At 47.2% G+C, this 26,544-nt stretch overlaps 2 protein-coding genes and 1 long non-coding RNA gene across 5 annotated transcripts in view; 2 read left to right on the top strand and 1 right to left on the bottom strand.

Moving 5' to 3' along the window:
• The window catches only part of TNFRSF1A (TNF receptor superfamily member 1A), a 22,544-nt gene extending 4,213 nt beyond the window's left edge, over positions 1–18,331 (top strand). The window contains exons 2-10 of one of the 3 annotated variants that reach the window (XM_084610580.1): positions 6,705–6,879; positions 7,397–7,525; positions 7,889–8,035; positions 9,944–10,022; positions 10,258–10,340; positions 10,574–10,696; positions 11,055–11,092; positions 16,264–16,414; positions 16,995–18,331. In XM_084610580.1, coding sequence (XP_084466706.1) covers positions 6,705–6,879; positions 7,397–7,525; positions 7,889–8,035; positions 9,944–10,022; positions 10,258–10,340; positions 10,574–10,696; positions 11,055–11,092; positions 16,264–16,414; positions 16,995–17,263 — 1,194 coding nt within the window. In that variant the 3' untranslated portion in view covers positions 17,264–18,331. Of the gene's footprint in view, positions 1–6,704; positions 6,880–7,396; positions 7,526–7,888; positions 8,036–9,943; positions 10,023–10,257; positions 10,341–10,573; positions 10,697–11,054; positions 11,102–16,263; positions 16,415–16,994 lie in introns of all 3 variants that reach the window. The other 2 variants (XM_084610579.1, XM_084610581.1) reach the window with 2 other exon arrangements.
• LOC311510703 lies at positions 13,463–26,544 on the bottom strand. Its single transcript, XR_014709122.1, has 3 exons — positions 26,285–26,544; positions 20,843–20,981; positions 13,463–14,018 (listed from the first exon to the last, which is right to left on the bottom strand). It is a non-coding gene; the product is annotated as an uncharacterized lncRNA (long non-coding RNA).
• The window catches only part of METTL16 (methyltransferase 16, RNA N6-adenosine), a 29,597-nt gene continuing 29,046 nt past the window's right edge, over positions 25,994–26,544 (top strand). The window contains exon 1 of the mRNA XM_084610570.1: positions 25,994–26,346. Within this exon, the coding sequence (XP_084466696.1) occupies positions 26,024–26,346 (323 nt within the window). The 5' untranslated portion in view covers positions 25,994–26,023. The remainder of the gene's footprint in view (positions 26,347–26,544) is intronic.

The raw sequence follows: 26,544 nt of genomic DNA, 5'->3' as shown, positions 1-26,544 counted from the left end.
GGCCTGTTTATTATTCAGTGACTCTAGGAGTTACTTTGTCACTCTGGTGTTCTTTCCCCAGGGCCCCAGGCAGCTGCCTCTCTTCCCTATTTCTGACTCCCTCGCACAGCAGAAACTATTCATTTTTAATGAGCTGCCTCCCTAATCTGTCCCTGACTCAGCAAGAGGTTGGACTTACAGGAATTGCAGTTGCTTTCCAGACTTGCCAGCCAGCCTAGAGACTTTAACTCCTCAGTTGCTGGGATTAGTCAGAAAGAAAGGAATCTCTCCTCTCCTAAGCAGCACTGGAGAACTACTGCCTTACTCAGGGAAGGATTAAGTGGCATTTACCCCCTAGAACCTATATATGAGAGTTAGTACTGAATCAAAGGAGAGAATGCTCCCTTTTGACTCACCCATGATTTTCTGTGTAGTACAGCACCCACTAACACCATGTTTGGGCAGTGGGGTGAGCACTCTGTGAGAAATTGGACCCAGGGATATGTTCTTATTAAAGCATCATGACTCCTGCCCCTCAAAATCATAATATTTTTTAAAAAATACAAGTTGGATTTCTTTATTTGATTTCTGGGTTTTGAGTCTTTAGGGAGCACTTGAGTCACGTTTTCAAGCTTTTTCTCTGCAATTCTGAGGGCCACTAACTTCCCTCTTTTAAAAAAGAGAGTTGAGATTCTCATGTAGTGGCGTGACTCATGGAGGTGGAAATACACCAAACATCAAGAGATTTGTGAAATAGTCATGAGAGTTGGCGACACTGAAGCTTGCGTTCACCAATTAAATATTTGTGTTCTTGCTTTACAAACATTTAGCACAGAGAAAGTAACCTGCAGCCAGTGGAATAAATTTAATCTAAAAGTGTAGGGGCAAAAGCAGCTGGGGCCACAGATGAGCTTGAATTTCCCTTCCTCCCAAAAGCCCGCAGTAGCATCATGTACTGTATTTATGCCATAAAATCTGGCATATTCGTACACTCAAGGGTTTGTTTACACTTGAATTTTTAGTTGTTTTAACATGTTATTTAGCACTGTAACGTGACCGTAAATTCTAGTCTAGATGCTACACAAATGTTTGTTCTAGAACACAAACATTTGTTTGTAAACATGTTAGCATCACTTGCAATAAGTATTTGTATCCTGTCTGCACTAGAATTTACAGCTGTGTTAGATACATTGTTAATTTACTGGCAAAAATTGAATGCAGAGTTAAAGTTACCCCATGCTAACTTGTGTCCTAGAATGTTGAGTTCATGTACCCTGAAAAACTTCCCATTAAGATATAGACTACTTCCACTCCACAAGTGTGACTGGAAGGAAGGCAACTTCCCAGTTTAGAGTAATCTGATTGATAATCAGCAATAGCTATCCTTAGACAATATCAGGTGATATTGAGGTATACTCTAGTATCCAGCTTGTTACCACTAAGTTTCCACAAAAGTTCATGAGCTTGACATTTTCCTGTTTTGTATATCTTTCCTGTCATTTTAAGAAACCCTCATGCTATACTGGCATCATTGATCCAGTGAAGGGTTTTAGGGCAAGTCTTTGGGATCAGAAATTTTTTGGTGATAGCATTTACCTCCTTTTATTGCTCTCTTTGCCCTGGTCTACGCTGTGGGGGGAGGGGGAGTCAATGTAAGAATAGCGTAGCAACGAGGATAGCGTAGCTGAAGTCGATGTACCTAGATAGTGTATAGAGCAGTATAAAGTAATGGTATGAAATTTTGGTTTGTACTGACTTCGCTAGTGCTTTTTATGTGGCTTGTTGTACAACAAGGCACATATCTAGGTGAGTTGAAATACGCGCTAGGGTATGTGTATCCCTGGTTGAGAACCAGTGTTTTATTGGACAACTTCTGTTGGTGAAAGAGACAAGCTTTTAAGCTACACAGAGCTGCTCTTCAGGTCCTTCAGACTTCATAGCTGTTGTGTGTAGCTGAAAAGCTTGTCTCTCACCAACAGAAGCTGGTCTAAAATTACCTCACCCACCTTGTGTGTCTCTCATATCCTGGGACCAACACGACTACAACAACACTGCAAGCATCTTTCTTCAACTTGCCTTGCTTATTGGCTTTTATAATTTTCTTTGTCTGTATCAGTATCATAGGGAATAAACCCTTTTAAGTGATTTATATGTACCCATTTTAAGATACAAAGTTGGTGTCCTTTAGAGATTTTGATCTGATATACCACATACATAACATTTTCCCTATGATTTCATAGGGACCTTCTCAACTGCATCAAAACTTTTCTGGGCTTTTCTGTTTTAGAAATGAAATATCTTACCATCAATCTGATATTTTCTGTCATAGGTTTTGTATATTTCTGTTAACCTTTCCAGGTTTTGTTGGGCAAGGAAAAATCTTCCTGTAAATATTTGCTTTAATATAAATGTATTTCTCAGTGTGTAAACCAGAAGCTCTATTTTCACTATTTTTCATATAAAGTATGTGATATAGGAATCTCATGCTGCTTATAATGAGGTCAAAAGGTACAAATTCTGTGAACTGGTAAAGATTGAATAGACAAAGAACTATAGGAAATCTTAAATCCCAGTTTCTTGGATGGTTGCGCAAACTCTTTTTTTAGCATGATTATGATCAGTTTTCCTTCTCAGATTGGCCAGTGTTTGACATGAGCCATCAAAATGTGTGACAAATGACCAAAATGTGGACTGCCTGTGTTCTGTTGTGCATAAATGACAGATGCTAGGTTTTTTTAAAAAAAAAAAAAAATAATTGAAATGTTGTTATGGCTTTTAATTTTAATTGTGTGTATTTAATTTAAATTAATTTAATTAGAATGTGTTAATCAATAGTTTGTTTTCAACTCTGCGATGAGAAACACTGGAATGAATATGTCTGGGGAAAAACTATTGTATAACACAGATGAATGATCTATTAAAATACACAGAATACAGGAAGTATGCTTACCTATTCTTTACATTTTAATAAAGCATCTATGTTGTAAAATTTTGTTTTCCCCTGAAATATTCACTCAAATGTTTCTTCCTGAAGGTGATAAAAGCTCAGCAAACTGATAATGATTAGCCTATGATTATTTCAGTACTTTAGCCCGTCTTTCTAATTCCAACACTTCAGCCAACGTGTCCTCACCAACAGCCCCTCTATTCCCCTCTGCAACTATTTATTTTCTTCCCCATTTCCTCCCTCTGTTTCTTCTTCCTTGTTTTCATAGATACTAAGGTCAGAAGGGACCATTATGATCATCTAGTCTGACCTCCTGCACAACGCAGGCCACAGAATCTCACCCACCCACTCCTGCGAAAAACCTCTCACCTATGTCTGAGCTATTGAAGTCCTCATATCGTGGTTTAAAGACTTCAGGGAGCAGAGAATCCTCCAGCAAGTGACCCATCTTCCTCACTTTGTTCCTCTTACTTGCTCCATCCCTTTGACCTCTCAGTTGCAGACATCTACAGTACTTTCAGGCTAGGCAGGAGTGCCTGTGAGGGTGTGAATTACAGAGGTGGTGGCTTTGGGTTTTGCCAGGCTGAAGGTGGCCAGGGTGGGGGTGGGGCGGGTGACTCTCAATGCCTCCCTGCACCAGCCAATAGCTGTGGTGGGCGAGGCCTGTGCATTGTATCACCACCAGCAGATGCAGGGGATGGGCATATATAGGCGCTCTCCCTCTCCATCCCAACTGACAGGCACTGCAACAGGTGTAGACAGCTACCTGAGGAGGCATAAATGTGGAACAGGGAGCTCGAACTGGCTCCTTGATGAACAGCAAAATGCAGTACAGTTGGGGGGGTCTGGCCTAGATAACTGAAACGGTATGCAATGTGTAACTTTGGGTTTAATCCCCAGTATTTTACATATATCTGCCATGGTCTCAGAAACAGTTTGAACCACTTTCTGATTCTTAAAAGTGGCAAAGAGTCCTGTGGTACCTTATAGACCAACAGATGTGTTGGAGCACGAGCTTTCGTGGGTGAATACCCACTTCGTTGGATGCAACCGACGAAGTGGGTATTCACCCACGAAAGCGCATGCTCCAGTACGTCTGTTAGTCTATAAGGTGCCACAGGACTCTTTGCCGCTTTTACAGATCCAGACTAACACGGCTACCCCTCTGAAGCTTTCTGATTCTTGTTCCCCAAGGCAAGCCTCAGTGACTAAAAACATGATTCACCAGCACACATGCTGTGGTTTGGTGGTTTGAACTATCATTTGATGTGGGGAATAAATTCTATCCATTTTGTAAACAAATAGGTGTCAGTTAGTATATACTTACTTATCTCAACTTGATCTGTGGAATGGGTCCACTAAAGTCAAGTTGTAAATCTGACCATGAGAAAACAATCTCTGTGAATTGCAGAGGATGTCTGAACCTTGTCCTGGTGAGTTGCTATTTATGGCGTGTAACAACCTCTTTCAAAGCAGCTCATGCATGTCTTGCCAGTATGTTGCTTACTTTAGTGCTTGATAGATGTCATGGATTCCTAAATGGCTACTTCTATAGAAATCATCATGGATATGCATTAACAAAAGTCCTGAAATAGTTCTTGGGAACTAGTTATCATGGTATTTTGTATGTGTAAAAGTCTTTTAAAAAGGCTGAGTCATTAGCTTTGGTTCATCCTTGGTTTATAGTTCTTGATTATTCCTCAGATCGTGATCAGTAATAAAACTTATTAGCCTTTTATATATTTGTAAAACCTAGAAATGATTGTCTTGTAACTGCTTTCACAAAATCTGATTCATCCCTGTCCCTTTGTCTGTTATGCCTGAAGATGTGGTATCAGAGTAATCAGCTTACATGACCTGGTGTTTTGTATACTTGGCTTTTCTAGTATTTCCTATATTTACACTATGTACTTTATTTACACTTGGTTCATGTTTGTACATTCCCATGGTATCTTGTTGAAAGCTGCTTCTTTGGCTAGAACATCAGCTTCATTATTGTCAGACCATCTGCGTGAATGCTCTTCCACTTTCTTTCCAGCAAATAATCAATTGCTGCAATCAGTTCTTTGTGTCTAACTGGCTTACTCTTGGAACTGTGGATTCCATCCTGCCTCCATGTGAGTTGGTTAATGGCAACTGTCCATCTTGAAAGTTGATGATATAAGTGCCAAAGCAGTTCAGTTACTATGTGTCATGCTATAGCATTGTGAGTGGCTAAAAAGTCCAATTCTTCAGTGACTATCCTTGCCACAGATAATGTGGGCATAAGGCACCGGGCAAGAAGATAAAGTTGGTGCGCTACTAGCTTTTGAGGCCTGCTGCACTTTCCTCTCTCAACCACCTCTCTTCAGCCTTTTTGAGTCCCTGGTGCACTGTAGCATTCCAGTATGGCCTGTTGCTAGTTGCATCTTCCCAGCTTGCAGTGTTGATGTTGAAAGTTTTCAAGTCCCTCTTGCAAACATCTTTGGATTTGAGCCTCGGTCAGCCCAGTGGCCTTGGAGCACCCAGAAGTTGGTTCGATATATCACATAAACGTACATTTAAATACATTCTTTTTCTCTCTTTGACTGTTTTGTGGCAACTGAAAGAGCTGACAGTCTCTTATCTGTTATTTATAATTCATAGTTCTCTGACATTCTTGGAGAGAGGAGGTCTCCCTATTTGCCAGAATTTCATTTTCCTACCGTTTCTGTAGTTTTGAATGGCTTTCACATGTGTAACTTTCTCTTAAAAACTTCTAACTTTTGAGAGGGGAATAGGATGGCATACAGCTGTAATAGGCACCTTTGTATGCTTATCTTTTCCTAAACCCACAACCGCAACTCTTTATTGGTTTAGCTTTCACTTTGCTAGAGTTCTCACAGCAGAAAAAAGTCTGTTTCTTTGCAGCTGTACTAATCCCTTTCACAAGAGCAAGTTAGGAAAACATTGCCCTCAAATAAAATTACAAAGAATTTATAAAAACAAAGATCAAAACAATTTCACAGAAGCAAAGCAAAACAAGTACATTCTCACAGCACACTTCTCATTGAGAAGTCAGCCCATTCCAGGTACAAGGGAAAAATATTATTTAACTCATTATGCTTATATAGGCCACCAAAATATCAAGTGTTAGCTTTTAGAGTGTAGTGCATTAAAAAGTTTTCACATCGGGTGTTCTTTCTTTTCTCACAGCTCAGGGCTTAACTTCTCAATAAACAGTGTGAGGTAACATACAAAGTAAAAAAGTTTTTAAATGAGGAAGGAAAATATAACTTTTCTTAACTGATGGAAATAGTAATAAGACTGCAGTCAAAAACATTCTCAGCTCACAGCTTTATAAATTATTTTGTTAAAGCAATTTTCCCAACCAAACACCGATAAAACAAAAACATTAAAATAAAGGGAGGGTGTGTGTGATATTTGTATAATTATAGATGAGTGAGTTGCTGTAATGATGTTACATTGCTCTGAAGCTTTCTAGATAGTTTTGGAAGTCTCAGGATGTCTGTCTTTGTAGTCCTGGAGCATATTAGTTTTTAAACAGTGAAATGTATTACAAAAAAAGATTTCATCAGGAATTAGGTTGTCTTTCGCATGACTCAAGTGAAGGGATTTCAGTCCTTCCTTAAAATTCCATGTGGTTCATATTCATCCATAGGCCTTGTATCCATTACAGTCTTTCTTCAGAAAGTAGGTCAGTTCAGTTGGTCTCATTGTCATGACAGGCTGGTGCTAGGCTCAGCTGTGAATTCTACCCAAAGAAATAATTTCTCACAATGGTCTTTTTCCTTTGCAGCTCATTCTAACTCTGGCCTGGGTGTGGGCTGAGGAATGCTTGGGAGTAGCCCCAAACCCAGATACCCTACAAATCCATGGGATATCCCTGGGGAGAAAGAAGAGGGAGCTAAAGTGTCAGGTGGGAGAGTACCTACATTCCAACAGGACCCACTGCTGCATGAGATGCCACGCAGGTACAATAGAGTGTAACAGTGAGTCATTACTGCTAAGGCCAGAGAGGAATTCCTGTTTTCTGAACTCTCAGTCCAAATATCTCTTGTTCCCCAGCTATCCCTGGTGAGAATGCCACATCCTGGGGTAAAGGAGACATGTACTCTTAGTCATGGGATCTCCTCTCCCCTTGTCCCCCCACCCTGGTGAGTGCATCCCCTGCTGGGACTAAGGAAACGTACCATTTACTTGCACTCTCAGGCAGATGCTGCTCAAGACAATCTGCTGCCTAGGCAAAACTTCAGTGTGTACCCCTCCCACTACAAAATCACCCCACCCTTTAGCATGCCAGGTCACAATGCCATGGGGGAGCCACCCCCCAGAAAGCTGCCACCCTTGGCAACTGTCTAGTTTGCCTATAGCTAGAGCAGACTCTCAGGTCTGGATTCCCCTTTCCCCTGCAGTGTCCCTGGCTCTCATTTGCCCTAGGAGAATGTCTCTCTATGCCTGTCAGATCCCTGTTAGGTGATTCTGTTTCAGGGACTTACTTGGCAGAAGACTGTCAGTCAGACAGTCTTGCGACCCGCTGCACACAATGTCCTAAGGGCACGTTCACAGCTACAGATAACATTTTGAGGAAATGCATTAGTTGCCAGCGGTGCCGTTCAGGTGAGTCTCACCCGTCAGAGGATGGGGATGGGGGAAGTGGGTGGTGGTGGCAGGACAGGGACTGCAGGAGTGGACATGGGGCTGCGGTGGTGAGGAATTAGGATAGAGTGGAGGTGGGTGGATGGGGACAAGAACAGTGGAGGAAAGGGATAGGGAGAGTGTCGGTAATTGCAATGGGGTGGTGGTGTTCTGATGAGGACAAGAGCTTGGAGGAAGTGATCGTCAGACTCTTTGGTTCCAACTCTTAGTTGGGGGAGAGCAGAGAATGATGATGTCTGTTTCCGGCCTGTGCTGTCACCATGAAGAGGACCCAGTGGTGGAAAGAGGGTGGAATCATCTCTCTCCCTCTCTGTCTCCCCTCAGAATTCCAGCAGATAACACTGTCTGAGTGCACTGAAAAGAAGGATACTGTCTGTGGCTGTCTGCCCAACCAATTTCAGAAAACAGACAGTATTTTATTCAAATGTCTGAACTGCAGCCTATGCCACAACGGGACCATCCGGCAAAAATGTGAGTGTGACGCAGACAGCTGCTACTGCTGCCAGGGCAGGACATAGCAATCCCTTCCTCTCACCCACTTGTCTTGAGGGAGCCAAATCCCCTGCCCTGGAGTTATTTCTCTTCTGGAGCAATTTCTTGTTCCTTCCCTCCTACTTTATTTCCTGAGTCCAGGAATGATTTCACCTTCTACAGTCTTCGCTACCCCTCCTTGCCCCAGTGCAGTCTTTGCTCCCCCATTGCAGATTATCTCTCTCTCTCCTGACCCACAGAGTGAACTTTTCCCCCCTCCATATGCCCAGGAGAAATTTCCTGCTTCATATTAATTCCCCCACCTCTGCCCACCTTGCCTGTGCTGGAGCCAGTCTGCTCTGTCCTGAGCAAATTTTTCCTTCTACTCTGGATACCTCTCCCCTGCTGCTCTGGAGCAATGTCTTCCCACTCCCCTCAATAAGCCCTGGAAGGATCCTACTCTCTCTCACACTCTGGAGCAGTTTTACACCTCCTATGCCCTGGAGTGATGCACTCCCACACTGCCGTAGAATCACTTTCTCCCCTGTTCCCCCTGCCCTTGATTGATTTCCCTCTCCCTTGCCATGGGGCAGTTCTCTCCTCCAGCCTCTCCCTGACTTGGGAGTGATTTTTCCATACCCCTCTCCTTCTTATGGAGAGACTACGGGTCTGTCTACACTTGAAATGCTACAGTTGCACCACTGTAGCAATTCAGTGTAGACACTACCTATGCTGATGGGAGAATACCTCCCATTGGCATAGATAATCCACCTCCCTGAGAGATGGTAGCTAGATTGATTGAAGAATTCTTCTATTGACCTAGCACTGTCCACACAGAAACTTAGGTCAGCTTAACTACGCCACTCAGGAGTGTGGATTTTTCACATCCCCGACCAACAGAGTTAAACCGATCTAATTTTCTAGTGTAGACCAGGCCTTAGTCCTGCACCACCTCCCTCCTGACCTATGCTCATTTCCTCCTCCATCCCCTTTCTCCTGTAGTCTGTTTTCCTTCTTTTCCCATAGTACAGCTCCCTACCCAATTGTTCTGAAGCTAGTCTCCCTCTCTTTGGCAATTTTCCCCTTCCACATCTCACACCTTCCATGGTATGAATTTCCCTGCCCCTTAGGCGTGTCCCCTCCTCTGCCGTACCCCTTCCCATTCTTGCTTCTCTCCCTCTCGCACTTGAACACACTCATGCTTGCCCTAGAGTGACTTCCCTCCTCCCCCTGCCCTTGAGCAATTTCCTTCGCTCTCCTCTGACTTAGAGCTGTTTCCCTCCCTCCTCCCCCTAGTGCGCTCCCCCCCCATGTGTTCTGGAGCCATTTTCCCTCCCTTCCTCAAGTGAGTTTTGCCTCTCCTCCACCCTGCCCTGCCCTTTAGCTGGTTCCCTCCCTCCCTCATGGTGTGACTTCCTCTTGAGCAGTTTCCCTCACAACTGCACTAGAGCATTTTTTCTTACAGATATTGCCCACACATGACATCCCACAGCTCAGAGTGATTTCTCTCTTCCCCCCTGCCCTGATTGGCTTCCTCACTCATGCCTGCTGCTCTAGAGCCACTTCTCCCTCTCCTTCCCCTCCTGCTTGCTCTGTAGTGAATTTTTTCCCTTGTGCACCTCTCTGTTTCCATCCTTCAACCCAGTTTCTGCTACACTGGAGCAGTTTCCCTCTGTCCTGTGCCAGAGAGTGATCCCCCTGCTCTGAAACAGTTTTCCCCAACCACCATCTACCGGGGAGTGTCACACCTGCCCCCATCTCCTCCCAAACACCCATGCCATGGAGTGATTCACCTTCCTGACAACAGTTTCCCCACCCCCAAAGAGAGATCATCCTCTCCCCACCCTCAAGGGATTTTCCTTCTCCGTCATCTCCCCTGGGGCTGATGTTTCCCTCTTTTCTCTACAGGTACAAAGAACAGTGACACGATCTGTGTCTGTCATGCTGGATACTTCCTGCACAAAAATAGCTGCAACCCTTGCAACAGGTTGGTTTCCTGTTCCTATGCTCCCCCTACTTATGCAACTGTGAGAGTGGACTCCATTAGGCACTAACCTTCTGCAGGCAGATTGAATAACCTCATCTTCCAGGCTCAGGCTGCCCCCTAGTGCTGTCCCCAGACAGATTTGCAAGGGGCTGTGAAATGGGGCACTCTCTAAGAATACTTGACACATGTTGCCCTCACTCCCCACATCACTCAGATTTCTGCTTCCCTCTTTCAGCTGTAATGAAGAAGAATGTAAGAAGGTCTGTGACGCAATGCCAAGGCCATCAACTTCCCCCTCGGTGCAGGGTAACTACTGGGGTACAGTATTGGCATTCCTCCAACATTTGCTTCTGCTTTCACTCCCAACCCCAACCCCATCGCCATCCTCCCTGCCCTATTATTGCCCTATGCATCCTCCTCTCTCCCCACTTTTCCTCCGCTTTCACTCCCATCCCCATCTTCACATGTTCCCTTTCCAGTCTTGCGCCTGTCCTTACTCCCACCCTCTCCCCTTCCTTCTGTTACTCACTCAACGTTTCTCCCTCGTCTAGGTCATACCATCTTACTCGTCGGCCTCGTCGTTGTGCTTGCAGCTAGCCTTGGACTGCTCTTTGCAGTTAAATTGATCAAGCAATACCGTCAAAAATTGACAACCGCTATTTTTTACTCCTGTGGTGAGTACAACGGTCTCTGAGGTGATACCGGCTGGGGGGATTTTGCGGGGGGGGAGGGGAGAGGGAGGGAGGGAGGGACATATGGGGCTCGGCATCCCATTGGTCTGATCTAGTGCAAGGATGGAGGTGCATGCTAGGGTAGATGAGCTCATTGTCCTGATCTTGGCAGTTCTTACAGCCTTGCATCCATACTCACGCCTGTGATGAGAATCCCTCCCGTGAGCTTGTTGCTGGGATTTGTGCATTTCACTAAAATCCCTCGAGTGAAGTCAGAGCTATAGAGGCACCCGTGGGCTTGAGCTGCTTTTTCTGTTTATCTTGGCGGGGAGGAAGTGAAAACAATTTCTTCTTTTTTCAGTTTCTACGCAGCAGCCAAAGAGGGAGCCAGTATCTGAAGTAAGCAAGGTACTCAGTGCAGAAACCTACCTTCAGATTATCATTCCCCTCAGACCCATTCCACCTGCCTGGGGCCCAGGGCAATATTCTTCCCCCAGCCTGTTCTCAGGGTTTGTACTTCTGAACATCCCGAGCACTAAGGCTCTGGGTCCTATACATAAAGAGACAACTTCTCAGGGTATGTCTACACTACAATATTAGGTCGAATGTATAGAAGTTGATTTTTTAGAAAGCGACTTTATACAGTTGGTTGTGTGTCCCCCCACTAAGCGCATTAAGTCGGTGGAGTGTGTCCACAGTACCGAGGCTAGTGTCGACTTTTGGAGCATTGCACTGTGGGTAGCTATCCCGCAGTTTCTGCCGCCCATTGGAATTCTGGGTTAAGCTTCCAATGCCTGATGGGGCAAAAACATTGTTGTGGGTGGTTTTGGATACATGTAGTCAGTAGCCCCTCCCTCCGTGAAAGCAACGGCAGACAATCGTTTCGTGCCTTTTTTCCGTGCGGGTGCCATACTGCTTTCAGCAGACAGTGCAGTAGGTCTGCAAACTATCGTCATCGAACAACCACTTCCGTTGCCACTCTGCTCTCCTGATGCTATGAATCCACCTCGCAGGTCCTCTATGTGACCGTCATCATCCACCGCTTCCGCTGCCACTCTGCTCTCCTGCTGATCTCGCAGGGCTGCTTCCACTGCAACTCTGCTCAGCTGCTCTTGTCTTGCTATAACACGGCAAGCATGCAGCCCGCTCAGCTGTTGTGTCCTGGCAGCAGACGGTGCAGTAGATCTGCAAAATTGGTCATCCAACCACCGCTGCCCCTGCAACTCTGCTCTCCTGCAAACGCCATACCATGGCAAGCATGGAGCTCGCTCAGATCACCGCAGCAGTTATGAGCATTGTAAACACCTCATGCATTATCATGCAGTATATGCAGAACCAGAACCTGTAAAAGCAGGCGAGGAGGCAATGGCAGCGCGGTGACAAGAGTGATGAGGACATGGACACAGACTTCTCCCAAGCACGGGCCCCGGCAATTTGGCCATCCTGGTGGCAATGGGGCAGGCTCATGCCATGGAACGCAGATTCGGGGCCCAGGAAACAAGCACAGACTGGTGGGACTGCATAGTTGTTGCAGGTCTGGGTTGATTCCCAGTGGCTGCGAAACTTTCGCATGCGTAAGGGCACTTTCATGGAACTTTGTGACTTGCTTTCCCCTGCCCTGAAGTGCAAGAATACCAAGATGAGAGCAGCCCTCACAGTTCACAAGCGAGCGGCAATAGTCCTCTGGAAGCTTGCAATGCCTGACAGCTACTGATCAGTCAGGAATCAATTTGGAGTGGGCAAATCTACTGTGGGGGCTGCTGTGACCAAGTAGCCAACGCAATCACTGAGCTGCTGCTATCAAGGGTAGTGACTCTGGGAAATGTGCAGGTCATAGTGGATGGCTTTGCTGCAGTGGGATTCCCTAACTGTGGTGGGGCAGTAGACGGAACGCATATCCCTATCTTGCGACCGGATCACCAAGGCAGCCAGTACATAAACTGAAAGGGGTACTTTTCAATGGTGCTGCAAGCACTGGTGGATCACAAGGGACGTTTCACCGACATCAACGTGGGATGGCCGGGAAAGGTATATGACGCTCGCTTCTTCAGGAGCTCTGGTCTGTTTCAACAGCTGCAGGAAGGGACTTACTTTCCAGACCAGAAAATAACTGTTGGGGATGTTGAAATGCCTATAGTTATCCTTGGGGACCCAGCCTACCCCTTAATGCCATGGCTCATGAAGCCATACACAGGCACCCTGGACAGTAGTCAGGAGTTGGTCAACTATAGGCTGAGCAAGTGCAGAATGGTGGTAGAATGTGCATTTGGACCTTTATAAGTGTGCTGGCGCAGTTTACTGACTCGGTTAGACCTCAGCAAAACCAATATTCCCATTGTTATTACTGCTTGCTGTGTGCTCCATAATATCTGTGAGAGTAAGGGGGGAGGTTTATGGTGGGGTGTGAAGTTGAGGCAAATCGCCTGGCCCCTGATTACGCGCAGCCAGACATTAGGGCGGTTAGAAGAGCACAGCAGGGCGTGCTGCGCATCAGAGAAGCTTTGAAAACCAGTTTCATGGCTGACCAGGCTACAGTATGACAGTTCTGTTTGTTTCTCCTTGATGAAAACCCGCCCCCTTGGTTCACTCTACTTCCCTGTAAGCCAACCACCCTCCCCTCCCCCCTTCCATCACCACTTGCAGAGGTAATAAAGTCATTGTTGTTTCAAATTTATGCATTCTTTATTAATTCATCACACAAATAAGGGGATAACTGCCAAGGTAGCCCAGGAGGGGTGGTGGAGGGAAGCACCGGGTGGGGTGGGGTGGGGGAGGAGGGGAGGAGAAGGCCACACTGCACTTCAAAACTTATTGAATGCCAGCCTTCTGTTGTTTGGGTAGTCCTCTGGGGTGGAGTGGTTGGGTGCCCGGAGCCGCCGCGCCTCCCCCCACATTCTTGGGCGTCTGGTTGAGGAGGCTATGGAACTTGGGAAGGAGGGTGGTTGGTTACACAGAGGCTGCAGTGGTGGTCTGTGCCTTTCCTGCACCTCAACCATACGCCGGAACATATCAGTTTGATCCTACAGTAGCCTCAGCATTGCATCCTGCCTCCTTTCATCATGCTGCCGCCACCTTTCCTCTTGATCCTGCCACCTCTCCTGTTGCTCCCGCCACTTGTCCTCTCGTGCGTCCCTCCTGTCCTTGCGTTCATTTTGTGCTTTGCTGGACTCTGCCATTATCTGCCTCCACGCATTTTGCTGGGCTTTTTCAGTTTGGACTGCATGAGCTCACAGAACATTTAATCACGAGTGCGTTTTTTTCCACCTTCTTATCTGCACTAGCCTCTGGGACGGAGATGCTAGTCGCAGCGTTGAAACATTTGCAGCTGCGGGAGGAAAAAAAGAGAGATTAAAATTGAAAAAAACACATTGACCATTTAAAAGGAGGGGCTGATGTTTTTGGGTTAACGTGCAGCACAAACCCAACTAAACCCCCCTGACACCCAATTCTCTGGGATGATCGCTTCACCCCTCCCCCGACCACGTGGCTAACAGCGGGGATGGTTTCTTTTCAGCCACAGGCAAACAGCCCAGCAGGAACGGCCACCTCTGAAAGTCCCTTTAATAAAATTCCCCTATTTCAACCAGGTGACCATGAATGGTATCACTCTCCTGAGGCTAAGACAGAGAGATAAAGAACGGATGTTGCTTGAATGCCAGCAAACACTGGGACCATACGCTGCCATGCTTTCTTATGCAATGATTCCAGACTACATGCTACTGGCCTGGCATGGTAAAGTGTCCTACCATGCAGTATGGAATAAGGCTGCCTTCCCCAGAAACCTTTTGCAAAGGCTTTGGGAGTACCTCCAGGAGAGCTTCATTGAGATGTCCCTGGAGGATTCGCGCTCCGTCGCCAGACACGTTAACAGACTTTTCCAGTAGCTGTACTGGCCGCGAATGCATCCCAAGTCTTCAGGGCAAATTAATCTTTAAACATGCTTGCTTTTAAACCGTGTATTATATTTACAAAGGTACACTCACCAGAGGTGCCTTCTCTGCCTTCAAGGTCTGGGAGCCTGGGTTGGGAGAGTACTGTCTCCAGGGTGATAAACAGTTCCTGGCTGTTGGAGAGAATGGTTTCTCCGCTTGCCTGGTGTGCGCTGTCTTCAACCTCCCCATCCTCCTCATCTTCCTCATCCCCACAATCCTCATCCCTGTTGCGTGAGACTCCCTTGCAGGAGTCCACGTACAGTTGTGGGGTAGTTGTAGGGGCACCTCCTAGAATGGCATGCAGCTCATCATAGAAGTGGCATGTCTGGGGCTCTGACCCCGAGTGGGCGTTTGCCTCTTGGGTTTTTTTGTAGGCTTGCCTAAGCTCCTTAAATTTCACGCGGCACTGGTGCGGGTCCCTGTTATAGCATTTGTCCTTCATGCCCTTGGAGATTTTTTCAAATATTTTGGTATTTCGTCTTTTGGAACGGAGTTCTGATAGCACGGATTCGTCTCTGCATACAGTGATCAGATCCAGTACCTCCCGTTTGGTCTATGCTGGAGCTCTTTTGTGATTCTGGGACTCCATGGTCACCTGCGCTGATCAGTTTGCCACGCTGGCCAAACAGGAAATGAAATTCAGAAGTTCGCAGGGCTTTTCCAGTCCACCTAGCCAGTGCACCCGAGTTGAGAGTGTTGTCTGGAGCGGTCACAATGGAGCACTGTGGGATAGCTCCCGGAGGCCAATACCATCGAATTGCGTCCACACTCACCCAAATTTGACCCGGTGATGTTGATTTCAGCGCTAATCCCCTCGTTGGGGAGGAGTACACAAATCGATTTGAAGAGCCCATTAAGTCGACAAAAATGGCTTCGTTGTGTGGACGGGTACAGGGTTAAATCGATGTAACGCTGCTAAATTCGACCTAAACTCGTAGTGTAGACCAGGGCTCAGTTTCACAGACCCCCTGACGAGTGAGGAATAGATTCTGAGTTCCTATCCCCAGGCTTCATCTTGCCCCATTCTCCTCTCTGTCAGGATTCATGCTTCTCAGACACTTGCAGATGGGTCTCATGTCCCACCCTGTTTCCCCCCCATCCTTTATGCCTGGCCTGGCCAAGCCTGGCAGATTTAGCTCACTGAATTTCTCCTCAGAACTTGATCCCTCCAGCCCCCTGAGCATTTCTGTGGCTCTTCTCTGAGCTCCCTCAGTTTGTCGCTACCTCTCTGGGATTAAGGGGCTCAGAGCTGAGTGCAGTATTGGGATCTCTTCAAGACTGTATAAAGGGGGACTGTCCCCTCCCTCCTCTGGAACTCATTTGAGATCTCTGAGACCATGGGGCCCCGAGCTGGGCTCCCAGCATGACTCAGTTCTGTAGCTGTTTCCTCTTAGACTCCCATTTTCTGATGCCAAGAGAAAGTTTAACCCCTTTTGCTCTGCAGGTAAGAAATGTTTGACCCCCATCCCCACAAATAAGGTGTCTTTGGGGGGTTCCCCTCCCTCATGGGAAAGTTTTAACTCCTGGGTCCCTGATCCACTACCCTGTTAAGTGCGCAGTAGCAGCTGTTCCCCTCAGATATAGTGGGTGTTGGGTTGCTCCAGTGGTGATTCCAGAGTAAATACTTGTCTCTCACAGGTTGTGATTAACGAGAGGAAAGCTGCCACCTTTGCTCCGGTACCACCCCAGATAGAAAAAATGTGGACAGCCAATGCTGTGCCAAGGTCAATGGTTGCACAAGAGCTACCAGATTGTGTCAGACCTGCTGGAAAGACTCAACTCCCAGACAGTGAGTGCAGCTCCCCCTGAGAAATGGGATTTCTGCGTGCATGTGGGGGTGGGATGTGCATGTGTCTGTGCAGCATGTGCACCTGTGTGCATATGTGCATGACAATTCTGTGCATCAGTTGCAGCCCTGTGCCCAAGCAGATCTAGTACATACGAGTTCACATGTGTGTGTGTTTGCATGAGGCCAGCCAAGGGTGGCCTGTTGCATGTGTCCAGTCTTGTGTGTGACAGTCTTGTTTTGGTGAGTTTATGGCCTGCTGTACTTTACTGTGTGAATGCGTGGCAGTGACACAGTGCAAGCATCTTTACAAGAATGGCCTGGCATGTGTGTGCATGTGTATGCAAGACCATCCCTGTGAACAAGCTTGCGGGATCCTCCATATTCATTTGTAGATAGGCTCAGACCCAGGTGTGACATGTGTCTGTGTGATCACTCAGAGGGATGCAAGACCTTATCTGAGGGAGGTGCTTCCCAACATGGCACCATCATGTTTCCCACCCAGACTACACTGGTGCCGTTTGCGTCCCCCCTCCACTTCCCCAGACCCTGCTGCTGATGTCCCCTTGCTTGTTTCACCCAGACCCTGTTGTTCTCTATACTGTGGCGGACCATGTGCTGCTGTCTCGGTGGAAGGAGTTTGTGCGACGCCTGGGGCTGAATGACTATGAGATTGAGCGAATCGAGCTGGAGCAGCGGCGCGTGCGGGATGCCCAATATGAGATGCTGAGACAATGGAGGCTGCAGATGGGCCAGGGTGCCACAGTGGAGCGCATCAGCTATGTCCTCAACCAGATGGAGCTGAGTGGTTGCAGCGAGGCTATTCAGGAGGCATTGTCCAGGCAGCCCTAACCCCCATTCTTACCTCCTGCACAGGCAACTCTAACCTCTTCTGCTTTCATGCTCCCTTCTGTAGCTCTGTCCCTCCTCTTCAGAGAGGATTCTAGTTCACTCTTTCTTTCTTGTGTGTCTCCATCTCTTTTCCCCACCCCCTCTGGTATGGTTGTTGGGGTTGGCAGCAGGTGATGCTGGTGGAAGGTTAATGATCACTTTTCAGTGAACCACAAAGTCACTTATGCCGTCAAACCAAGAGAGAGTCCTACAGCAACTGTCATGGGGGAGCACCTCCGAAAGGACGAAACAGACTGATTCTGTGACTGAAACATGGAGGCCAACCTACAATGCAGAACCCAACCTCCCAGCCCTGGAAAGGGAACATTGACTGGGGCCTAGTCATGGGTGTTCAGTGGTTGGATGGTGCCACCACAAGAAAGAGGGAGAAGTTATCTTCCTGTTCCTCTATTGCTCAAGGGGAGTAATGGGGTTTCTCAGGTGCTGATAGGTCAGGTGAGATTGGTGCTATTTCTATAGCTCTTTTCTGTACCTAAAACACATGTAAAAGAGCATTAACAAAGGACATGTATATGTGTCACTGTGCGTGTGTGCATGAACATAAGCAAGTGTGCATGGATGGGCGCGAGTGTGGCTTTGAATGTACTTGCCTGTGTGCATACGTGAATGACTGGTTGAGAATGGAAAAGTGCATGCACATATAGTGGCATGAGTGCATCTGCACATCTCTGCTTACACTCAGGCAAGGCAGGCATGCGTGACTGTGGCCTCATATGTGTGTCTGCCTTTGGGTGATTTGCTTAATCTGATTTAACTGAAAATACGATGGCATATATTTTGTTAGGAACTTCTGAATAATTTCACACTACTTCCCAGTCTCCATCCCATGAGTGCTCAGTGTTACATTCCTCCAAGTGTTACCCCTTGTGAGGTGTGGTATTGCTAAGGGCTCAAATTATCCTCACACCTTTTGAGCAGGGGTTCTCTGTCTCCTGCACAGGGCCAGGCCATTTTTTAAAAACTCTTGTAAATACACTAAACACTCTGAAATAAAAGCCCAGTTTGTAACCCTGCTTCCAGTCTGCATTTGTCCATTTCGTCCTCTCCTGCATACCACTGGAAGAGAGAGACAGGAGAGGGGGGACCCCAGAAGCAACCAGCATGGGCCACAGCCAGAGATGGAACACTGGATTTGTGGAATGAAGGATCTCCTCTTTTGTACATAGAATTCAATTGTCCCAAAGACTTGGGGAAGTTGGAGGAGAGCTGGCTGATTGCGAGTGAGGAAAAGAGGTGAATGTGAGCATGAATGGAGGCCTCAAGACATTTGGAGGATTAGTCTGTTAATGAGATGCCAGCAAATTTTAAGTGAACTTGCAAACTATACACAGTTAATATTAAAAAATAGTAAAATCTCTTTGATTAAGCACAGGGAATAATTATAGTGAAGTGGCAGTTCCTGTATAGTTAATGTTAAGATCCCCTTTCTATTTAAAGCTCTATAATAAAAATAATGTGCCCTCATATAGCACATTTCTGTAGATCTCCAAGTGCTTTACAAAGAAGGTCAGTATCATTATTATTTACAGTTGGGGAAACCCGTGACATAGAAGTGAAATAACTTGCTTGTCATTGCTCAGGTCAGAAGCAGTGCGTCAATAAAACCCAGATCATCTAATCCGTTCCAATGTTCTATTAGCTAGCCCTGCTCACTCTTCTCAATTGGGGCCAGTTCCTTTAACCAAATGACTTCACTTAGGCCAAGTCTACACTACTAAATTAAGTTTACCTAAGTTACATCAACGTACAGCCATGGTTGTAATTGAATCGGTTTTACATGTCCACACTACACTTCTTGTGTCATCACCAGGAGTGCTTGCCCCAATTTAACTGTCAGTGTGGGGCATTGTGGGATGGCTTCTGAGAAGTAGCAACAGTCAGTGTAAGCAACACAGAGTCTACACCAGTGATCCTCAGACCTCAGTAGTTCAGGAACCAAATTAGCGATCAATCAACATTACCCGGAAGAGCCACAGTAGTGTGAATTCATTGTTTCATTTACTATAGTACTATATATTCATATTTATACAGTATATATATAGTTGTCACAGCAAAATGACTGACCAAGTATTATTATTTTATCAACTACAATTGGTTAATAACAGTAAAAGCACCCTGATTGGCTAATAATTATATCACACAGTGTTTTAATATGTGCTACAAAGAGCCACAGGCTACACATTAAAGAGCCACTTGTGGCTCGCAAGCCTCCGTCTGTATATCGCTGATCTATACTGACACTGCATCGATCTAACTACATCGACCTAAGCGCTACGCCTCTCCCATAGGTGGAGTGATTAAGTCAGTGTAGTGGGTGAGTTACATCAGTGGGAGCTGCATTTTAGTATAGACACTTGATGTAGCTGGACGTAAGTGCCTTCATAAGATTTTTATCCTTTTTACAACCCAAACTTTACTTGTAAACATACAACTATATAACAACAACTGCTCTAGGGACACTATAGATATTCAAAGACAAGGAAACAAAGTTTATAAGGGAAAGAAAGTTTTCAGGATTGTTTAAAGCAACTACTGTTATGATCTTTGAATTTTACAAGATTATTTTACACCAAGCATGCACTTAATTCGTTAAAATCAAATGATGTTAAGGTAAATACACAAAGTAAACCAAAAGCCCTAAAAGCAGGAAGAAAAACACATATTGTTGTCATCAAGACCATTTCTTAATATATTAAAGTAACAGAAAAAACACATTCTGAACAGTTAAAAAGTACCATAGAGCATCCTTAAGGCTGTTTCACACAGTGAAAGTCATTATCACATTTAGTACATGTGATACAGACAAGCACAGGTATGCCTTACACCAATGATGGATCCATTCTTGATGCCATGGACCATTCCAGAAAAGCGGGGGGGGGGGGGGGGTGGGTGAACCAAATCATAAACTCCAACATTTATAAATATATAATTGTCAATTCACTGCAATTCCATGAACAATTAAATCTAAAGTGGTAATCATATAAAACATTTAGATTTTAAAATACATTGGTCACTGCTTAATGTAATCAATAAGGTACAAGTAATTAATGGTGCAAATTATAATTGTAGTGCCATGTATCTTCAGAATCCTTCTGAATACAGTTAACTGTACTGCTGTGTATTTCCAGAGGCCTGAACACTTACAGTTGCATCATTTCATGCCTGCTCAAGTCAATATAAAAGGGTTTTTTTTTCACATTATCCCTGCTCTGTCTGTTTTTGATTCATATTAGCAATTTTACATGGTTCAGTTGACTGTCAGAGAAGTGACTGAAAGATGCCAACTTTAGAAGCAATTTCTCTTTAATTACTCTTCTTGATTACAGTATCTGCTACCATTGATAACAAAAGAAGAAAACGAGGTGTGGTAGATCTCCGCACGTAAACACTGGGGCACTCTCTGCCTACCTGGTGCAGCTACTGGGAAGCAAATAGATACTGTACTTCATAATTTTTTTTTAATTAAACAGAGTATAATAATATGTGACCTCCAAATATTAATTGGACTTGCATACTCACCAGAGGTACCTTCTCCAGCATCACGCTCGGCCATGATGCTGTTCTGTGACTGGCTGAACTGCTCCGGGAGTTACAAACAGCTGCTGGCTATCTGGGAGAATGGATCCCTTGCTGGCCTATCTCCCATTCTCCTTAGTAACTGCAAGAGGGGGGAAAGATGCTTATTTCTGTCTGGTCATGTGCATTTTGAACATTGTATGCTTCACAGTGGGCATCTACTCACATGTGTCAGCCAAATGCTAATGAAGAATTGTGAAATCTTCTAGGAGAGGAGATTAATAAGAAGAGCAGCAGGAGTTATTGTGTTTAGGGGTGAGACAATGAACTTTTGAAACTATATCTGGCATGCAGATGAACCCCTATAGATCTCTTCAATCTGTGAAGACAAGCTGCCAGCAAACTTCATCTTATGAGAAGGGGTCTTTTCAACCAGGCTTGGTTGGAAACACTGAAGAACTTTGGGTGGGATAAACTTCTTAAAATAGGAAGATAACTTGTTAGTTAAGGTTAAGCTTTAGAAGGCATGTTATGATGTTGTTTTATATGTAACCATATGTTCCCATCTCTTACACAGCTTTTTAATTTAATCTCTATTCTTTCTTTTTTCTTTTTTTTTTAAAATAACTGAACTCAAGTTCCATGCATAGTACAGGAGCAAAGGTGTAAGGTGAAACTGGGGTACATTGTTCCTTTGGAAACAGAGGATCTGAGATTTCTGTGGATATCCAGTGATCAGCGGCTGGATAACATAGGGGGACACTGAATGGGCTCATGGTCTGGGGGGGAATCTGTTGTCAACCTACAAGGCAAAGACAGAGCTGGTGTAGCTCAGAGGATAGAGCTTGAGTTGCTGACAGGCTGATTGTGTTAGGGAACCAACACCCAGCCAGCACAAGCAAGGCCCCCTCATACTGGAGGCAGGTGGTGACAAGGTGACTCACAGTTCTGGGTGCCCTAAGAAGCAACACAGCGGTCACAAAAAGTTTTTAGAGCACTTACTGTAGGGGGTATGTGACTGTAAATTGATACCAACCCTCCTTTAGGCTGAGGCAGAAAGACCACCATCTTCTAATTATCGCCAATTCTTCTGTATCTCAAGAAGTCCAAGTTGTAGCTAGGCTCTGAGAAAGAGGGTGTGACAGAACACACCTCTGTATTCACACCCTACACCCTATTGTAATAATCTTTGTACAAGGTATGCCTTGTAAGTTATCATTTGAAAACTCATAATTTGCTGCTCAGTATCATTCTGATAAAATGTGTAAAAACATATGTGAAGTTATAAGATTTTTCTGTACGACATTAATACCTGTTCCAAACACCACAGCCCTGCCCAAGTAGAAGTCAGCAAACAGGTCTATCCTAAACAAATGAATGTGTGCCTGCTTTAATTTGTATTTAAGCAGTAAACAGAGTCATCAAGCAGGAGGGAAAACAAAGGAAGTTCAAACAGGTGAAAAAAAACATCAGGGAATATCCTTCCACATGGACTCTTTGTCTCCTGGGTCTCAGCTGGAAATGTTTTTCAAGAAGGGGACTAAAACTACAAAAAGAGGGGAGAAACACCCTAAGGCACCCCTCTCTCTCCTCCTGTCCACCTCATCCTCTGCACCTGAGCAGATAAAACAGCTATTGGACACTGAGGGCAGGGTTCTGACCTGAAAATTTGGTTAATAATTTGCTGGAGCATGTGGTGAGAAAGTTTGTTTTGCAACTAAATTGGTTTCTTAAGTAGATATTAGTAGGCATTTTATCTTTATTTTTCTTGTAACCATTTCTGACTTTTATGCCTCATTATTTATGCTCACTTAAAATCTATCTCTTTGTAATTAATAAATTTGTTTTACTATTTTATCTAATCCAATCTGTTTAAAGTGAAGTGTCTGAATAACTATTTAAGGTAATAGGATTGTATATTATTCCCTTAAAGCAGGGGTGGGCAAACTATGGCTCGGGAGCCGCATCCAGCCCTTCAGTGGGGTCAGGGGCTTGCCCCGCTCTGCGTGTGCAGTGGCTCCCGGAAGCAGTGGCATGTCCTCCCTCCAGCTCCTACACGTAGGGGCAGCAAGGGGGTTCAGCACGCTGCCCTCACCCCTAGTGTCACCCCCGCAGCATCCATTGGTCGGGAACCATGGCCAATGGGAGCTGCAGGGGTGGTGCCTGTGGACAGGGCAGCACACAGAGCCACACCTCCACATAGGAGCTGGAGGGGGGACATGCCGCTGCTTCTGGGAGCTGCTTGAGGTAAGTGCCACCCAAAGCCTGCACCCCAACCCCCTCCTGTGCCCCAGCCCTGATCCCCGTCCTGCCCTCCAAACCCCTCAGTCCCAGCCTGGAGCACTCTCCTGCACCCCCAACCCCTCATCCCAGCCCCATCCCAGAGCCTGCATCCCCCAGCCGGAGCCCCCTCCTACACCCTGAACTCTTCATTTCTGGCCCCACCCCAGAACCCGCACCCCCAGCTGGAGCCCACACCCCAACCCCCAATTTCATGAGCAGTCATGGCCTGCCATACAATTTCCATACCCAGATGTGGCCCTTGGGCCAAAATGTTTGCCCACCCCTGCCTTAAAGGAATAATGGATTTAATCAAAATATACATATGCTGGGGACAAAGCTACAGTTGAACTGGCATTTCCTAATTTTGAGTGCTTCCCTTATTCCACTGTATCAGACTCAAACGTCTGATCTGTACTCTCAAAGCCCTTCACAGTCTAACTCTTCCCTACCTATCTGACCTTATATCTTACAGTAAGGTTCATGTCTGTCTTACCTCTACCAGTGATGACAGCCCCCAAAATTCAGTTCTCTACTCTGATATGCACTTATGTGGGAAGTGGGAAATGTGCTCAGTCAGAATCCATCAGAATTCATCTCTTCAGAACTCATCTCTTCTGTATTGTTTGCAGGAAAGTACAGTCAGATAATGGCTGGACAAGTGGCAAATTGTGATCACATTTCTGATTGGCTAAGAATAGTGCATATCCTTTTGTTTGTTTTATTTCATTCTACCCTTGCCCACTTGTCTCATCCACTTATTGTGTCCTGTTGCTTTAAATTTATAAATTTTTTGGGACAGACACTGTCACTTGCCATCTCTGCTTTCAGCATTTTAGCACAATCGGGCCCTGGCCTGAAAAATAAGGCCATTGCTCTAAATTGACAAAAGAGAAGGAAGAGTATGCAATACTAGGTGTTTTTTCTGTCTCTTAATTATTTTTAATTGTTTTGTATTTAACCTCATGTTTAAATTCACTCTGTTCATAAGTTTAACGGTTTAATCTTTCTGGCAGTTATATCTCAGGGGTTACTCAGCACATAGTTGATACTGTCTACTTCCCTCACCCCAGGATTGGGAACAAGAAGGCTTAGTAGTGGTGGTGATTTTTTGTACTGTGGTAGAGTCTAGCAATCAAACTCAGGATTGGGGCCCCATTGTATGTGCACAGTGCCTAGCACCACAAAAAGTGGTCCTTGCCCCAAAGATGCTCACGTCATCAGTGGGTTCAATCTTAGAGTTTTATAGTGGTGCCCATCACTGTATCTCAGTGCCTTCCATGAAAAATCAACAGCCATGTCCCTAGAGCAGCGGTTCTCATACAGGGGTCTGCGGAGCCCAGCAGCTGGCCCCAAGCCCGAGTGCTAAAGGCGGTGGCCCCCCCTGCCCCAAAGCTAGGAGCGGCACGGGGCTAAAGGTGGCGACCCCCTCACCCCAGCCTGGAGTGGCATGGAGCTAAAGCCAGCGGCCCCTCCACCCCAGCTGGGAGTGACGCAGGGCCGATGCCAGCACCCCCTCAAGCCCCCAAAGCCGGGAGAGGTGTGGGGCTGAAGCTGGGAGCCCCAGTGCCCCTCCACCCCCAGCCAGGAGCAGTGTGGGGCTGAAGCTGGGAGCAACCCTGGGAGCCCCCCCATACACAGTACCTAGTTACCCCCCTGCCTGCACGTAACCCCTAGCTACCCACTCCCTGCAGCCTGAGCAGTTTTCAAACTTTTTGAACTGAGTCCCCCCCCTTTGAGTTATATTTTTTGGTTGCATCCCCCCACAGCCCAGACAGGCTGGGTTGCCTCCTGAGCTAGTCAGGGGATGGAAGCGGCACTCCGTCCCTGGACCCCACAGTGAAGAGCTGGCTCGAGCCCCCCCAGCTCTTGCCCCCGCAAATAGAAGTAAAACTATGCCTATGCCCAAGGGTTCCCCTCCCCCACCCCGGGGCCCTGGTATTTTTATAGCATGTTGAGGGGGGTCCTCAGCAAGAAAAAAGTTGAGAACTTGTGCTCTAGAGGACTTTGTGATTCAAGGTAAGCGTGAGATAGATATAACTGGTGATAAAACTGTAAGCCACCAGGTCTCAGCATGTGATGGTGACGGTAACAGCCATGATGGCCCGGATGACGATGCCAAAGCAGGACAAATACCCAATTATCGCACACGTGGATGATTCCATCTCCTCTCAGGGTCAGAGCTAGCGACTAAAACAACCTGGAATCTCACCAGGAATCGTAGAGAAACCCCCGCTCTGCCACCCTTTTAGACAAACGTGAAAGCAAACAACAGAGCCACTAAGAATCCTACAAACCCTCTTTACAGGTTAAAACGACCACCCTGCCGCCCTCCTTCCCCGAGTGCGGACAGTTTCAAAGCCGAGCAGAGCGGCTTCCCAGCCCTAGCTCTCATCGCGGCGGTGAGCCTCGGGACGAGCCTGCGCTGCGTGTCTCCGCGGCCCCCTCTGCCTGAGGAGCGCCTGATGCTCAGGCTCTGGAGCTGGTGGGGGAATGGGCGGGAGGGGCCAATTTAGCTACACTGACGCCTCCAGCAAGCAGAGCCGCGAGAACAGCAGGGGAATCACTCTGCCCGCGGCGGCTGCCGGGAGTGGGGGCTCCAGGAGGGGGAGGTTTTACTTCCTCCCAAAGCCCCCGCAGCTGCTCCTTGCTCCCCGCCCGCCGCGGGGAAGTTCCTCAGAGTCCCCCGCGCGAGTCCCGCCTTCCATGGGGCGCGGGGGCCGGGGGAGGCGGTGACCGCTCCTCCCGCAGCTAGCGTCGCGCGCGCGCCCCGCCCCCGCCCATCTGCCCGGCGTCACGCTCCCAGCAGGAGCCGGCCCCAGGGGGCGGAGCTGCGACGTGGGGGCGGGATTCGGAGACGGGCGTAACGGCTCGCAGCTAAATGGCTGGCGCAGGCTGTCCGCAATGCAGCACGGGACGGGGGCGCATGTGCAGTTAGTAGAGGCCTGTCGGGGGAAGGCTGCGGTGGCTCGCGGGCCCGCTCGCTTCCCCTCTCGCAGCGCGCGCGCGGGGCCGCGGCCCTGTTCGTGCGCGTTACGACGCCCCCCTCCCCCAAGTCGTCGCCGCCGCCTCGCCTCGCGCCGCCCCGCCCCGCCCGCCATGGCGCTGAATAAGTCTATGCACGCGAGAAACCGTTACCGGGACAAACCGCCGGACTTCGCCTACCTGGCGTCCCGCTACCCGGCCTTCCGGCAGCACGTGCAGACCAGCCTCTCCGGCCGGGCTAGGTGGGTCCCCGGGGTGGGGCGGGGAGGTCTGACGGGGCTCAGCGGCCGCGGCCCGCTAGGGGCTGGGATTTTCCGCCGCCGCCGTTGCCCAGGGCCCCGCGGCGGCAGCTGAGCGTCAGCGCGGACACATGGGGCAGCCCCGAGGAGCCCCGTTCCCTCTCCCGCCATCGCCGTGCGCCGGCGGCCTGTGGGCCGGTG

The sequence above is a fragment of the Lepidochelys olivacea genome, assembly GCF_965140295.1.
Source record: "Lepidochelys olivacea isolate rLepOli2 genome assembly, chromosome: 1".
Classification (NCBI taxonomy): Eukaryota; Metazoa; Chordata; order Testudines; family Cheloniidae; genus Lepidochelys; species Lepidochelys olivacea.
The sequence above is the reverse complement of the archived record's forward strand: the minus strand, read 5'-3'. Positions and strand labels throughout refer to the sequence as shown.